Here is a 17,492-nt window from a genome sequence, read left to right on the forward strand (position 1 = left end):
GCATTCGTATGTAGCGATGTATCGATGTTTGATATACATTAAAATAAGACATGACTTAAAGGTCTTAATTACCAGGTCATAAAATCACAAAAAAACCCAGCTGTTCTCTGCATTCATCTATTAGGAACATAATAATATTTCTATTTAATTATAACTCGCACGGCCTTATTATAATTTGGCTTGCAATCTTATATAACTATAATTTGCGTAATTACTGGTGGTAGGACGTCTTGAGAGTCCGCATGGGTAGCTACCACCACCATGCTTATTTCTGCCGTGAAGCAGTAATGCGTTTCGGTTTGGTGGGTGGGGCAGCCGATGAACTGTTAATAGTGAGTCCTTACAACTCATGTCTCAAGGTGGGTGGCGGTATTTACGTTGCAGATGTCTTTGGGCTTCGGTAACCGCTTAACACCAGGTGGGCCGTGAGCTCGTCCACCCATCTAAGCAATAAATAAATAAAAATAGAGACCGGAAATCGCAGCACGCTTATGTAAGCACAGAACGCTATCATTAACTGATTGATACATTAGTCAAATTTTACAAAAAACGACTGGAAATGACGGAGTGGTTCTATTCTAGACTGACATTCTAGCGCTGAATGTATGCGTTTTTCGATTATGATTATGATTGTGAGTTATTACACGTAAATCTGAAGAAAAACTAAATTAACAAAATAAAACAATGGACACAACTCCTCACTTCGCGTTCCCGCCAAAAAGTGGCGGAGTGCCTAGCACACATTGCTAATGATAGAACTAGAAACACTACATTACTATCGCGACCTCGTTATTTTAATAATGACATAATTACTAATTGGAAAACTACCATTAAGTAATGGTTAATTACAGAGCATAATGCGACTCAGTGACGCACAATGCCGAATTATGCTGAAGCTTAGTTGAGCATTATGCCGCATAATGCGCTCTTGTGCTGTAATTGGAAAACGGCCGTACATTGTTTTTTTAGAGGGTTTTATGACCTGGTAACTAAGATCTTTAAGTCAAGTCCTATTTTAATTATAATGAAAACTTTTTAAAAAAATGATTATATGTAATTAAATTAAGTGAATGTAAAACATGGCAAATACCATATGGAAAATACAATACGAAATGAAATGAAAACGAAATGAAATGTGATGAGATGATATGGGATAGACAAAATAAAACAAATCACAGAACTTCACTCCTCGCGTTCCCGCCAAAAAGTCCCCCTCGTACATTGATTTTTTTTAAGGGATTTTATGTCCTGGTAACTGATACCTTTAAGTCATGTCTTATTTTAATTTACATTCATATTTTTATGAAAAATGATATTATGGAGTGAAATGAAATGAAGATGATTAATTTGAGACATTAATCAACTGGGATGAAATTATATGGGATGAAATATAATCTCAGTAAAACTGTGGTCATTTACTAAGATTTTTTCAGTGGACTTTTTGGAGGATCGCGAGAAGTTACATCCAGCTGCTTTGTTTCATTTTCCCACATTTGTGCACTTTCACAGATATTAAACAGTTAATAAACCACCGTTATTACACATTTAAACCTGAAAAAACACTAAATAGACAAAATAAAACAAATCACAGAACTTCACTCCTCGCGTTCCCGCCAAAAAGTCCCCCTCGTACATTGATTTTTTTTAAGGGATTTTATGTCCTGGTAACTGATACCTTTAAGTCATGTCTTATTTTAATGGGGTTGGCCGGTTAAAGCTTTTCTCAGATGTCGCCAGCGTAGCTTGTTCCCTTGTCACAGAGAGCCGCCATTTTGTGTTTTGCGTTCGTGATATTTTGGCATTTTGTGACTTTGATACGGTTCTTATTACTTTCTAAGTAGTGCTAAACAGTTTTACAACATGTATTCCAACTGGATAGTTAAAGAATTAAAGGAGGAGTTGAGAAAACGTGTTGCATCTTTACGAAGAAAAAAAGTGGATATTGTCGAAAGGTACAATGTTGATGTTTTATTTTAACTTAGAAAACTTCTCTCAAACTGTTTCCGGTAGCTATTATAATAATAATATTAAATTGTGTACCTTAGGAACTTTATTCCTTGTAGCATGTGCAAAAAGAATTGCTCATATTACACACATTACCTACCAACTAATATATTATTTTACTTTTTTCAGATTAGAGCTATATGACCAAAATTTTAATTTTGAAACAAAATGAAAAAAATGCTCTAGCAAAATATGCTAATATATATGATTTGCTAGTGGAGCCATGAGGCATTTTCATTAGCCAAGAGCGCCCATATCTTGCTGCATCTCCTGATGGTGTGTTGGGCGAAGAAGCTATAATTGAAGTGAAATGTCCATACGCTAGCAGAAAACATGAAATAAATATAACAATGGTGCCTTACTTAGAACAATGTAACGGGATATTGTCACTAAAAAAACCTGCCCATATTATTATCAAATCCAATGACAGTTATACTGCTCAGGCAAAACATACTGCAACTTGGTCATTTACACCTACAAGGACATCAAAGTGATTTATGTTGAAAAAGACAATAATTTTATAAATAATATGTTAAATAAATTAGATATATTTTATGAAAATATTTTCAAAGAAGCATTGTATGAGAAATATCTGTATTATAACTATACATACTTGTCGAAATAAAAAATCAGTAATATTTTTAATTATTTTTATTGACAATTCCTTCTCTAAAATTACATAACTTCTCTACTTTTTGTTTCTTCAGAAACTGGTTTCATATTCCATGAAAATATAGATGGTACAGCACCTTTCTTCAGATATTTATGTTAATGTTTGACACCTAAAACACAGAAATACATTTAAATATACTATCACAAGGAAACCTGACCATAGTTTCAAAATATTTGTTATTGCAATGGATGCAGCGATTTAGATAGAACTTTCAATAGTAACAGCTGATAATGAACAACAGCTCATGAGGAATGTGTTTCCTTCAGTCTGATTTTGTGTTTGTTAAAAGGTTCCTTACAGCATAAATCTACTTGCAAAATATGTTAGCAACTAATAGTGTGCCTAACTAATTATTATTGGATTTTTTTTATAAGAGAACAAAGATGTGTGCTACACCTAGTCATGCGTTATAAATATTTAACAGAAAGAAGCATACCTGTATATTTACTAATGTTTTCATAGTCAGATTCCACAAATTGTTTACGACATAACCTCGAACTTTTTGTGGGAGTACTTTTTTCGCGTCAAATGGCCTTTAATCACAGTCTTCCAATTTTCTTGTCCTTCGGGAATTGATGTACTCCAATTTCTGAGCATATTGGCACAAAACAACGCGTCATTGTGCTTAAAATAATTTTTAATCAAAAATTCCAATACAAATATTGAATGTTATGGGAACAATGCACACCAGCGCCACTTTGACAGTTGCCAACCCCATTTACATTCATATTTTTATGAAAAATGATATTATGGAGTGAAATGAAATGAAGATGATTAATTTGAGACATTAATCAACTGGGATGAAATTATATGGAATGAAATATAATCTCAGTAAAACTGTGGTCATTTACTAAGATTTTTTCAGTGGACTTTTTGGAGGATCGCGAGAAGTTACATCCAGCTGCTTTGTTTCATTTTCCCACATTTGTGCACTTTTACAGATATTAAACAGCTAATAAACCACCGTTATTACACATTTAAACCCGAAGAAACACTAAATAGACAAAATAAAACAAATCACACAACTTCACTCCTCGTGTTCCCGCAAAAAAGTCCCTCGTACATTGATCGTAGAACCAGACCACAGATTAATTCTGTCAAGAGTGTCAAGTACCTACTGTTGCGGGCTGGCTCAATGCTGTTTAACTGATATAATTTGCTTTGGCAACTTTTAAGCTCTGACTATGATCGAGATTATCTATGCTTAATCCACTTCAAATTTCGAAGCTGGCCACTCAATAGGAATAATTTTGACATAAAAAAACACAATTACAAATGGCGTTTACGTAGTGTAGACAGATGTATTCACGGCCACGATGGGCGATGATTCTTTGATATTACGGGAAGATGGCTATATACGTATGAACTTTTCTGTAACTTCTCTCACGTACCACAGTAATCTTAATATTATATTGGTGAAGACCGATGTGGGTAGTGTACACGTTTTGGATGTGAATTCGGGTGTGATACTGCAGTCTTCATGTCTGTCAGCGGGTAAGTACGACGCTAATTGTTTTATATTACACAGCTTGATTTCAAATCTATTTTTCAAACAAATTTCTCATGTTAGGTTTTAAATGCTAACCAACATTATCACAAAATCTGTCCCACTTTATGCTTAGGTTTGACAGTTCTCGATAAACAATTTTACCGGATCAAGATTTAAGAATTTATAAGGTTCAATATATCTTTCGCATTTCCACATTATAAATATTGGCACAAAACAGAATACTTCTACGGAGATGCCCCTTCAATATTTTATAGCAGAATTGTAATTGCCAAAAACTTTGATTTAGGAGGTTTTGTCAAAAGAATGCATTGCTTGCAGACGAAGCTGGTACGTTGGGAGTAGAGTACGCTTCCGGAGCGGACCGAGTTTTTGTGTGGGATAGTAGTGGTATTGGTGCACGCACTGATTACAATGGAGTGTTATTACTTCATACAGCTCTGCAACTTCCCCTGCCAATTTCTCATACTGAAAAAAACATAAAGATTGAACTTGTCTTATCTGAGGTAAGTACCATTTATAGTACTAATTTCAAACCAAATATTGAATATAATAATAAAAACGGTAACAGCTATGTTATAAATATTTATAATAAATTAATACAAAATTGCTGTAACTGCTATTTAAAATGTAATTGAAATATTTCTAATAAGATATTGCAATAATACTGAATGAAAAAGAATAATAAAACTACTTGCTTTGGAAAAAGGTCTAGAAGATTACAAATAAGTTGAATTAATTGAATCTAGTCAAAAAGTATTTAATCAGTTTTGAATGTTATAAACATTTACATACCTGTATAGTATATATGAAGTTAGTGAAATCAATGTTAATTGTGGCTTAAATAATGATTTGATGTTTCACTGTTGATAGTGGTTGTTTCACTATAATTGATGTAAATAGTGTATGAAAAACAATGTACTTCAAACAGAATTTAAAGAATCTACCATGTTTAAGGAGTTAAAAAGTATTTAATCAGTTTTGAATGTTATAAACATTTACATACCTGTATAGTATATATGAAGTTAGTGAAATCAATGTTAATTGTGGCTTAAATAATGATTTGATGTTTCACTGTTGATAGTGGTTGTTTCACTATAATTGATGTAAATAGTGTATGAAAAACAATGTACTTCAAACAGAATTTAAAGAATCTACCATGTTTAAGGAGTTTATTTTTGGTTTTTTAGAATAAACGTAAAATCTATTTGTTAAACTCTTCATTATTATTATTAAGTACAGTTTTAGAGGCTTCAGCAAAAACCTTGAAACAATTTCATAAAAGTACCATATATAATAATAAATTTCCATTTTAATTTAAATATCAATGTAGAAGCAGTTCTTGATAGAACTTAAATAATACCAAATAACAGTGCCAAGATAGTAGTAGTAATCTATTGTATAAGAAAGTAAGTGGTTAACTTTACTTAACTAAACTTTAACATTAATTACACGAATAAGAGTTACAGAATGTCTTAAGAAATGTAAATCTCTTTTTAATAATAAAAATGCTAGTCTACAAATGTACTGAGTTGTTGCCTTGCTGGAAATGGATCACTTGTGCGAGTATTGACTGAGGGTGCAGTGGATGTTTAATGTTAAGAAGTCAGAATTTTACTAACTGATTTACAAACTGTTTTAATGATATACATGTTCTATGATATGTTAGTCTTCAAGACTGAACCTGACTTCCATGGAAAGAGGTTGTTGTACCACTACCGCTCAAATGCAATTTTAAGTAAACGCACTGTGTACATTGTTGCTAACTAAGGTGTTCGGTGTAAGATGAACTTACACCGAACAATACTGTTTCCAGCAGAAGCTCATCGTAATAAAAGTTAGGTTTTTTGTCTCTTAAACATTATTCTGTCACCATACATTTGGCTGTAGTTATGATAATAAATATTATTATTTGTAATGAATATCTCAAGCTATCTACTGCTGCAGCAGTCTGCTGCCGCTGCTACTGTAACTTGTCGATCACTTTTTTAACAATAAATGCAAATGACATTATTGAACCTTTCTTGTTATCTAAAATGTGACAATTATATTACATTATGTTGAAATGTTTTGAAATTCAATGAGCCACAAACATGAGTCACTTGATGGCTATCCAAATCAAGTTGTAATTGTTCCCAGAAAATATTAAGAGATTATTAAACCTGCTTTATTTGCAATGCTTGGCTGCGACTTCCATATAACGCTTATCTGTTTATATATAAATATAAATAAATATAAATTTTAATTATAATAATATTTAATGTAAACTATTTTAATACCTTTTTTTAAATTTTAGGCTGTGCTCCTGTATCAATGTCTTCAGAGTATAGATGCACATTTTATAGTAGGGCTTTCTGATTTTATCACTGAGTTGAAAAGTGCTATTGATGCTGAACCAGTCCGAAAAGGCGTCAAAGCCCAAAAGGTGGGTTGATTGGGATAAATGTTAAGGATTAAGGTACATAAATAGTGTGTAAAAACTTAATTAACATTAAAAATTAATGTTTTAGTGGAGTACAGTAACAATATGCCTGTCACTATCAACTTTACGACTGGTGGCAGCTAGTGTTGTCCAAGAGCTCAAAGGACAGAGCCGAAGAATTCCGGCCTTAGCTATTGCATCAGCTGTAGGGCAGAGAGCCAATGAACTAGATCCATCATTACGGGATGATGAGAATAGACCCTTGATGAGCTCCGAGGCTGAAAGGAAAGAGACATTCAAAAGATGGCCCCACATGGATTACAAGTAAGCTGTTAATTTGACAGCTAATTCTAAAATAAAGCATTACAAGTAACTTTATCTGGGCTTTCATAAATTCTTTATCTCACTCACTGCATCTACAAGTTGGGGGCAACATCTGAAATTCGAAAAGTAGTAACACTTTTAGTACCTTAAGATACTATAAGATAAGAGAAAACAATATTTATTAAGCTGCAATAAAATAGGGTTTTAGTAACTTATTTTTTAATAATATATAATAATTATAGAATTCTCCACATTTTTTTTTTTTTTTTTTTTTTTTTTTATTGCTTAGATGGGTGGACGAGCTCACAGCCCACCTGGTGTTAAGTGGTTACTGGAGCCCATAGACATCCACAACGTAAATGCGCCACCCACCTTGATATACAAGTTCTAAAGTTTCCCGTATAGTTACAACGGCTGCCCCACCCTTCAAACCGAAACGCATTACTGCTTCACGGCAGAAATAGGCAGGGTGGTGGTACCCACCCGCGCGGACTCACAAGAGGTCCTACCACCAGTAATTACGCAAATTATAATTTTGCGGGTTTCATTTTTATTACACGATGTTATTCCTTCACCGTGGAAGTCAATCGTGAACATTTGTTGAGTACGTATTTCATTAGAAAAATTGGTACCCGCCTGCGGGATTCGAACGCCGGTGCATCGCTCAACACGAATGCACCGGACGTCTTATCCGTTAGGCCACGACGACTTCTAAGATTTATTTATGCTAACCATTAAATAGCAATTAACCCTATGATATGCTTTACTATGGCACAGTTTCTTTTGACAGTTTCCTTAGAGCCATAAACAGATTATATTAATTTTGGTCGATATATAACTTTACATATATTCAAGCAATTGAAATGCAGGACAATTTGTTTCTAGTATTAACACTGCATACACACAATTAATTTGATAATATTGTTATTAATTTTATCAATTATCTGTTTAGATGGGCTCTCCCAGCTCGTATGGCACAGGCAGGATTCTACCATCAACCATCACCCAGTGGCGATGACCGCGCCATGTGCTTCGCATGTAACGTGTGTCTCGTTTGCTGGGAGAAGAGTGATGAGCCTTGGGTTGAACATGAGCGCCATTCACCTAATTGCTCCTTTGTTAAGGGAGAGTACACACACAACGTCCCCATATCAGTGAGTATATAGTCGAAACAGTAATTTTAGTTCCTGCGCAGTTGACTAGAAAATAAAAATAACTTGTTGCATCTTGTCACTCAATTTTATATTGCCTTCAGTGTTGACTTATTGACATAACACTATCTTTTATGTTTTTCTCAGGTGACAAATGCTACAGCTTGTGCAGTACCATGTCCCAATGTAGCAGTAGTGTCTAAAGGTAACACCGGTGATCTTATCGCTACAGGCACCGTTGAGGGAAAAGTAAACATATGGAGATTCGATTGTGGACTGAAATTAGTCAAATTTGTACAGGTTTCACCATATGACTCAATTTTCAGTGGAATTCTCACTACAGATTACAATAAAGTGTGGTCTACAAGCTTAGAGAAAGATTCTTGTAAGTATTTTCTTCAGTTTTCATGAGTTATAAACATAATTAAAACTACGATTACAGTTTATTCGCGTATTCGCGGCCACGGAAGAATAAAGTGTCATTCGTCGTCATTTAAATATTGTAATATTTCTTGACATTAATGTTATTTTGCACACAGAAAAAACTAACCGTATCTTGAGGTGTGGCAGTTTGTTTGACCTGGTATCTTTTTAATAAAGAGATCTAGATGATAGATAAGCGCTAAGCATCTTTTCAATTAAAGTAAGGGTATCCTGTTTGATCTTTTTTATAGGAAGATGTAGATGATAGATTAGCGCTAACCATCTTTTCAATTAAAGTAAGGGTATCCTGTTTGACCTGGTATCTTTTTGATAAGAAGATCTAGATGATAGATAAGCGCAAACCATCTTTTCAAATAAAGTAAGAGTATCCTGTTTATTTCAAGGTCCTCAATTACCAATGCTGGAGTTAACTTGTTTTCTTTAAGTAGTATTTTTTCAAATTTTATAAAATGGGTGGCACCATGTTCAGAACATGATGACAAACTGTAAATTTGTATATCCAGATATTAAGGACATCCCCAATGTGTTCCTTAAATCTAAAAGAAATGTGTTTCTTTGCCTGTCCCATGTATGAGAAACCTCAGTCACATCCCAATTTATAGACCCAAAATTTTCCATTATCATTTAACAGATTTTGGGGAATGACCCAGTTTCCTGTGTGGTCTAAACAATTATTTTATGACGCGCGTCTAAATATGTTGCTAAACTTTTCTGTAACTTCTCTAGTATACACAAGAATTGGAACCGATTCCAATTCCACTGGTGGCCGGTATTGATTTGAGACGACTACGAAAAAGGTACCTCAGGCTCTCACTTAAAACTAGCTTGATGCTGTAGTTTATCCTGCAAGTTTTAACAAATGCCAACAACTTAGCCTTTCTTTGGGGAATCACGACAGATAACTGACCCGCGTTTTAATTGGATTCACCATTTAAGTATGAGTATGGGTTGATTTTCGATACATCATAGTCTGACTATTGGTAAAGCATTCGAAATTAAAACCCCAAAGTACATATTAGAAACGGATATAATAAATTGAGAATAATAAACGCGATATTATATCGTAAGAGTAGTTTTGATTATGTTTTTGAGGTTTTTTCAGTGTTTGTTCTGTAGACTCATAAAATTTATACTGACAAATAATATTTTTTTTATAATTTGCATTCAGAATTTCTGTTCAAAATTACTGGAATCACTGAAATATACTCATGGAATATTCTTGAATAGGTCATAGTAATATTTATATACATAATATGTTGTTTATTTTAGCTACATATAGCATAGAATTGACTGCAATGACTTTTGCTGGAATGACAACTCAATCTGAGAACTACACTCAGGGACAAAATCTAGAAAACATTGAGAAAGATCCAAATATAAACAAGACCAAACCATCACTTATATGTGCTGTCATTATAACGAGAACAAATCTCCCTGAACCCACTTTACCTGTAAAAGATGAAAGTAGCAAAGCCCTCTTCGATTCTGGAGCACTGTCTGAAGAAAAAGTACAAGCAATGAACGATCGAAACGAAGCCGAAAATAGCATGGGACTGACAGAAAAAATACTGTTTTTGCTCACTTATGATATCCACAGTTCCTCAGCAGGGTCAATCACTGCTGTTGTACCAACATCCAATAACAGTGCCAATTCCAAACCAGGTGGTAGCAAGAAAGTTTGCTCAGTAACGAGGACTGACGATGCACATATTTATGACGAAATTTACTTCCAATATTCTGATGATGACACAGAACTACCACAGTGTACTAATACACTGATTGACGAACAAATAAGTAATGTAATAAATTTGAATGCATCATCAAGTAAGGACGACTGTAAAAATTGGGGCGAAACTAAAAAGATTTTTTTAACGAAGCATTTTAAAGTTATGCCACCCCCTCCACCTTCGGCATTGTTGCCTGAACTGCAAGAAGCTGGCCCAGTTAGTATCATAGATATAGTAGGAAAGAAGATGTCCCAAATTAAAAACTGGAAAAGTATGGAGAGTGCTGGTACCAAAATAGTTGATCAAACAGATGCTGTCTTACAAGCTGACCCTTTTGTTCATTATCTGAATATGAGTGGACCTGTTGAAATTCCCGATTTTAAATGGTACGAAAGTGGAGAAAGTACTGAGAAGATCAAGTTTACTACAATTACTGGAAGTAGCAAATTAGGAACTCAAACGGCTGCAACAAATACGAATGACGGGTTTGAAAATGATCCGCCTCAGGAAGAAGCTATCTCTCACGGAGTGGCAGTACAATGTCTGACATTTCCGTCTACGTTAACTCTCAAAGATAATCCCAGAGTGACACATTTGATGCCCACGGAAGATAGAGATCATTTGTTTGTTGTTATATCTCATGTTGATCTTCAAAAACTAAGACTTGAAGACGATACAGACAATGATGGGGATACGAAAATGGAAGTGGATGATGCAGACTTGGAAAAAAAGGCGGATCTAAAAGCTTATTTCATCCTATATAGGCTAAACACTAAAACTTCAATTTACACATTAGAAGATAATCCAATGTCAATTCAAGAGTTGCCCTACAATGAAACTCCAATAGATTTATGTTTATTGCCACCGGATAAACATGAACAGTACTCCTTTGCATCTGTTGGTATTGATGGTTGTTTGAGGTTATACTCTTTGCCAGACTTCAAAATTATATCTGAAAAACGAGTGCCAAAAGGACCTTTCACATCAGTAACTTACTGTGCTTCAGTGGAAAGATTGAGTGTGGCAACTAAACATGGGATCATTTATTTCTATGCACTTAATAATGGAGAAAATGATTCAACTGGTGATATTGATGATGACGATTTTGCTAATATTGATTTTGACATGCTTCAACGAGCACCTCGAGATGAAGTTTGTGGACCAACACCTGCGCCTATTATAATAGCAAACAAATCTGAACTAGATACTAATGATTTGGAAACTTTGATCAGCGTAACGGGGTTGTATGGTACTAATACGACTGTGCCTTACAGTGCAGTAGTGCCTGGTTTCTGGTGTGAATTATCACCTGCACAAAGACCAACATCGGATCACCAAAATAATAGAACTTGGCGATTACAGAATACGTCTTCAACTTGGGATGAACATGTTCTGGAGTTGACATTACCATATAGTGTCTCGTTAGCTCATATTGAATTTAGCTTCACTTTGCATACGGCATCTACAAGTAGCTTACCAATGATTTTAGTAACACTTTTGAAACAAAACTTACAGGGGATTGGTTACAAAAAAGATGCTTCGTTTGAACCCAAATCTGATTCCCCAGAACAGAATACAACTGAGGAGCCGAATGTCCATAACACAGATATACCTGTAAACAGTGAAGAATATTTACAAGCACAAAATGTTGAAATTTTAGCTGGTCCATTATTACTCTCTACTGGCTTAGATTTGACACAACAGTCTGGAACGTTGATACTGACAAGCCCTAGATTATATAGGGCGAGGGGTAGAACGTTTTTAATCCACATTAAGACTTTATTTGATCCAGCAAAGGATATGAATAAAGCCAATACGAAAACTGGGGAAGGATCTAAAAAATCTGGATTTATTGGATGTGACTGGTTGCATCAGATCTCTTTAACTGTTCGCTCCAGCCCTCATACCAATGTGCCTATGGAACGTCAGCAGAGGATAGCTATGCTCGAATCTAATACATTTTTGAACACATTGTTTGAAATAGCTATAGACAAAAATGATATTAATAAGAGAAAACTCGCACTGGATCTCATAATATGGGTTGTGTCTATTAGACTTCAAAGGATGCGATTAGGATCTAGTGACAAAGTAAAGATCAAAAGTGTCGAAGCTAATCAATTAGAATGTATTAAAATAGTTGAGAAAAACATAAATTCATTAATAAAAACCTGTATTTTATGTGGAAACCGCAGTCTTGCCAAAAAATGTATGAAAATTATACTAGTAACCAGCGAGTGAGTATTATTTTAATATTTGTATTTTAAGTTGCCTAAAACTAGTTTATTATTGTATTACAGACAACAGTGACATAATTTTAAGTATGATGCAATCTTTGAAAGAAATTAGTTTCTTTATATATATATTTCTTTATATTTTTAATATAAAATATTTATTTAACTTTAAGTCTGATATAAAATGTAGTCGTTTTTGTTGTGAAGGGGTGACAAACAAGTGCCTAGACCATGGATGTCGACTTTTGACGCGACGCTATCGGGCAGCGTCACGGAGTGCATTCCCTACCTGGGTGCGTGCGAGTCTCCGGGTGCCCTGCGGTGGCTGGTCACTCTGGCACAGCACTGCACGCATCGCTCCACGGCACCCGCCCTGGTCTCCCGGTGCCAAGTTCTACTTGAGAAAACAGCTCGTTGCCTGCGAGAGCGAGCTATCGTCTACCACGACTTGCTAAGAGCCAGGTATACTAATTGTATATTCGTGATTTTTATAAACTACTAGCTGATCCGGCAGACTTCGTAGTGCCTCAATCGATAAATAAAAGACATAAACTTTTGTATATAATAAACTTAAAACAAACAAAAGGAATCCGTCCGATGGGGGGGACATCAAAGGAAAAACAAAATTGTAATTTTTATTTAATTCCGAGCATTTTCATATTTATCTACCTTTTAAACCTTCTCTGGACTTCCGCAAATAATTCAAGACCAAAATTAGCAAAATCGATCCAGCCGTTCTCGAGTTTTAACGAGACTAACGAACAGCAATTCATTTATATATATATATATATATATTGTTATAGCTATTGTAGTGACATTAAAAATGTTTGTCATAAGTTTTTCTCACTTGATTGATACTTATGATAGATAAGATGTGAGAGAAGTTATGATTATTTCAGATTTGGGCTGTACGGTTTGCCGCTGGAACGCACCCTGTTTGCAACCGAAGTACCGGAGCTTGGCCGGGGTACGCCCGCTCCCGTTACGTACGCCAGCGTACTCTCTGGCGATAATACGACACCACAGCCGCCACCACCACCACCGCCTCCAATACCGAAACTTGATCACCAACTGAAGGATTTACTTAATTTACCGTTAGAAATCGGTACGTAAATGCGGACGTTGTTCAAGTGAACAACAGCGAGTAAGATCTTCAAATGCGAATGGTCGATCCCTCGGATCGTAAGCTAAATGCTTCCATAGCTCAATCCATACTCTATCAGTTCCCTCAGGTTACCTAGTCGAGGACCGCAATTTTTTTTAAATATGGGCATCATTTTAATTGATTAAATTCTCATCGGTCTCTTGGTTTTGATAAACACATCAGTTAGAAGTCTATCAACATTATTTCCAAAAACTTTATATACTCTACTACAGTTTTGTCTACTCGCGCTTTGAGTAGTTATCAAAGCCCATAAATATTACAACAGGAATGAAACCACCTATCTCAACACATTAAGTTGATGTTTTAATTGTATTGTCTAATGGCTGTATAGGCAGGAATGTGTAGGATCATGGTAACTACCGGCATGAGGACAAATACCATTAACTAGTATTAATGCAAATTTATTAACATACAAGCTGCCCCGCAGACTTCGTAGTGCCTCAATCTATAAATAAAAGACCGAAAATTTTGTATAAAATAAACTTAATACAAACAAAAGGAATCCGTCCTCCGACGGGGGACACATAAAAGGAAAAACAAAATTGTTATTTTTATTTTATTCCGAGTATTTTCATATTTGTCTACCTTTTAAACCTTCTCTGGACTTCCACAAATAATTCAAGACCAAAATTAGCCAAATCGGTCTAGCCGTTCCCGAGTTTTAGCGAGACTAACGAACAGCAATTAATTTATATATTTATAGATTAATATGCTCTTTCTTGGGTCAAGGAGTTCATAAACATGTTGCTTATAAAACTTTGAAAACTAATTTATTACGTTGGGTTTCTTTGTTCTGATAGATTTAAAAGCGACTCTGTCTCCGTCTGCGTGGTGGGCGCAGAGCAACAGCGTGGCGGTATTCGGCTCGGGGCTGTGCGAGTCCATGCCGCTGCACGTCACGTGTCATATCGCCTCCGACGGCACCAAGCTGGAGTCCACTGGAGGGAGACACTACCCTGCTGTGGTCAGCACACTGCCTGGACCTGGCTCTGCAGATCCCAATCAGGTTCGTCTTGAAATACTTCATATACTATCGAATCTAATACTTGTCATATGTAGTGTTGTAAACTCTTAAATGGTTATAGACTATAATATAATGGCCCACAAAAAAGTGCAATAACATTTTCAATCATCACTGAGTTCACTGAAGAATAAGCAGAAATGTTCCCAGAATCAAACTGCAACTGTCAAACCACGATACTGCCAAGAAATGGTCTTGCGTTCTGGTTTCTATATAATACAAAAAATACTTAATTTCTTCAAATATACTTCAATTTCTCTTCTTACTTTTGACTTCAAGTCTCAAGTTAAATGATGGCTTTCACCTTGTGATGTCTGTGGGCTCCAATGATCATTTAATACCAAGTGAGATGTTAGCTTGTTTGCCCATATACCACAATAAAAAGAATGTCAATTGCAGTTGTGGAATGTAATGAAGGAAGGTCAAGCCAAACAAACATCTCAAGATCCTGACTCATTAGAGGATGTGGAAAGTTCAATGATGGATTGCGATTCCCAAGAGAAATTAGAATTTTCGGAAGAAAAGTACTTTAAGGTACACAACATTGATTATTTAAATTGTTTGTGTTATGATCCTTATGCAAGCCATGGCATCCACATAATATATGATTTTATGTAATTTTTTTATTTAAAATGTGAATATCTGAATTTTTCCAGGATCAAGAACAGTGCAACATACCTTGGGCCTCTCTGGTTACACGGCCGCCTCAACACACCCTCATTGTGGAAAGAATGCACTCGGGCGCTAGGAGATACATTATATTGGATTTCGGACACACAGTGCGACTTACTGATATCGTGAGTTCGTCATAATGCGTACTAATAAAAAATACAGATGTAGAGCATTCCCTATTTAACTCTAAATTAAAACGTTTGCGTGGTGTACCGAATATTGTTGATCAAGAAATCGCCTACCAGACAAAAAGTTTGGGAACCGCTGTGCCTTACACTGTATTATGAATGTTGTCCTTTATAGATTGAATAAAAATATAACTGAATGCTTTAATTTTACAGATAATTCCAGCGTGCCCCGATTTAGTAACACTGGGCATTGATATCTGGACTAACTGTGAAGAAACTAACTCGGTCAAACTAGCATATGCCACTGACATAACCAATAAACATCTCGTCCTCACTGATATACAACCTCCGCCTCTTTGCCGATATATGAAGGTATGTAATGAATACTGTGTGCATCCTTAATTAATTATTTTATAGTACACTTTGATCTTAGCTCAGTTGTATCTTGTATGCTTCTCAAACAAGAGGTCATAGATTCGAAATAGAGCATTGCCTACTCTACTAACAGTGTCATCATTTGTATGACATGTTATAAGGAACCTTAGTAATTCTTATGAACGTATTTTAGTTTATTGCTTTAGTGGATCCTGGAGAAGTGTAATGAGGTCCTTGCATTATTCCCAGTAAGACAGTTGAGGATATTTGTCAGAAACGTAATTTATTTTTCTCATATGTATGGTAAATACCATATCCAGAATAAGGAGAAAAATTCTAGCTTGAACTTAGTTTTTACTTACGGTGTTTCCTTTTTCTGTGTTCAAAAGCACAAATAATTTTGTGATTATACCCACCGAAACTAATCACATCCCAGTTATATATAAATTATCTAAATATAAAATGAATTAACAACCTTATTTATTTCAATTTTCATTTTTTATTTTATAGATAACTACAATCGGTCGTTATGGTATGTCTGCCATGAAGTGTAAAATACCACTTGGCTGGTTCTATGGCGAGATAGCTGATATCGCTAATGTTCCAGCTTCCATTAATGCACTCAATGCACTGCACCAAGATTTGACTTGTAGATTCAGGTAAAGTCGACAAAACTATATAAACACTTAATACAACTTTTTTCAATATTTACGTCCGTTTTGACCTGTACGGTTCTAAAAAGTTCTTCGTTCTTGAGAACAACTTTTTAAGGACTCAAAATGAGCTTACTGTCTATCAGATGTTAAGGTTATCAGAGCTCATAAAGTTTCAAATTAATTTGTTTATCTTAAATCAGGAGGTGGAATTCTGTATGATATTATAATATGATTTGCCCCACTCATTAAACATAGTTAAAACGGTAATAACCACGCTTACTATGACACCTGCTGTACTTCATACCAGTAGTAAGATTTTTTAATCCCTCACTCAATTGTTGTTGTGGACTTCAAATAACGAATGCTTGTATAAACAGGTTGGCGACAGGCAAACTAATGGACCTCCTAAATCCGTATCTGGAACTGTACAATGGTAATGCAGTCCACATGATGTCTTATCTGAATAGTACAATGGATAACGAAGGAAAAGTTATAACAGCTTACCACGAGTGTATAGAGCTCCAGCAACAGATACATACATGTACTAATGTTTTGAAGAAACTACAGAATAAAACAGATAGCACCCGAAGCATACCAGAGTTGATTGCGAAAGGAAAGGTGACCACTGAAGGTCTCCTTCAGATGTGCTCGACAGATAAACTTAGAGTTATCACAGAGAATATTGTGGATATGTTGCTTTATTTCTATTTCCAAATTGGTGAAATAGTAAGTACAATTTTTAAAGTTTATTACTGATAAATAGAAAATAATTTTACCATATAAGGATTTGTTTTGCTTACATACATGATTAGATTAGATTAGTAATCTTGATATTTAGCCATTACCAACGTTTGTCAGTAGCAGTGTGAGAGAAACTTGAGCAATTGTTTTGATGTCTTGTGCATTAACATAACTAATATACTGTACTGTTGATTGATTGCTTTGCGTCATAAATAGCCATGACGTACCCAAGTAAAGGCAGTTAGGTAGAC

General features: G+C 35.1%; 1 protein-coding gene and 2 long non-coding RNA genes across 7 annotated transcripts in view; 2 read left to right on the forward strand and 1 right to left on the reverse strand.

Annotated features, from left to right (window-relative positions):
• The first annotated feature begins 1,682 nt into the window (after positions 1–1,682).
• LOC149499883 (uncharacterized) lies at positions 1,683–2,644 on the forward strand. The gene is made up of 2 exons (XR_016325398.1): positions 1,683–1,952; positions 2,134–2,644. It is a non-coding gene; the product is annotated as an uncharacterized LOC149499883 (long non-coding RNA).
• LOC149499884 (uncharacterized) lies at positions 2,641–3,714 on the reverse strand. The gene is made up of 2 exons (XR_016325397.1): positions 3,114–3,714; positions 2,641–2,786 (listed from the first exon to the last, which is right to left on the reverse strand). It is a non-coding gene; the product is annotated as an uncharacterized LOC149499884 (long non-coding RNA).
• Positions 3,715–3,883: 169 nt separating this feature from the next.
• Bruce (BIR repeat containing ubiquitin-conjugating enzyme) overlaps positions 3,884–17,492 on the forward strand; it is a 47,024-nt gene continuing 33,415 nt past the window's right edge. For 3 of the 5 annotated variants that reach the window (XM_089738517.1, XM_089738519.1, XM_089738520.1), the window contains exons 1-15: positions 3,884–4,171; positions 4,506–4,690; positions 6,481–6,609; positions 6,695–6,930; positions 7,883–8,084; positions 8,229–8,466; positions 9,795–12,486; positions 12,691–12,945; positions 13,383–13,588; positions 14,449–14,654; positions 15,069–15,203; positions 15,326–15,466; positions 15,683–15,841; positions 16,355–16,503; positions 16,878–17,226. In XM_089738517.1, the coding sequence (XP_089594643.1) occupies positions 3,994–4,171; positions 4,506–4,690; positions 6,481–6,609; positions 6,695–6,930; positions 7,883–8,084; positions 8,229–8,466; positions 9,795–12,486; positions 12,691–12,945; positions 13,383–13,588; positions 14,449–14,654; positions 15,069–15,203; positions 15,326–15,466; positions 15,683–15,841; positions 16,355–16,503; positions 16,878–17,226 (5,460 nt within the window). In that variant the 5' untranslated portion in view covers positions 3,884–3,993. The remainder of the gene's footprint in view (positions 4,172–4,505; positions 4,691–6,480; positions 6,610–6,694; positions 6,931–7,882; positions 8,085–8,228; positions 8,467–9,794; positions 12,487–12,690; positions 12,946–13,382; positions 13,589–14,448; positions 14,655–15,068; positions 15,204–15,325; positions 15,467–15,682; positions 15,842–16,354; positions 16,504–16,877; positions 17,227–17,492) is intronic. The other 2 variants (XM_089738521.1, XM_089738522.1) reach the window with 1 other exon arrangement.

Source organism: Bombyx mandarina, chromosome 25, assembly GCF_030267445.1.
Source record: "Bombyx mandarina strain Sakado chromosome 25, ASM3026744v2".
NCBI classification, from domain to species: domain Eukaryota; kingdom Metazoa; phylum Arthropoda; class Insecta; order Lepidoptera; family Bombycidae; genus Bombyx; species Bombyx mandarina.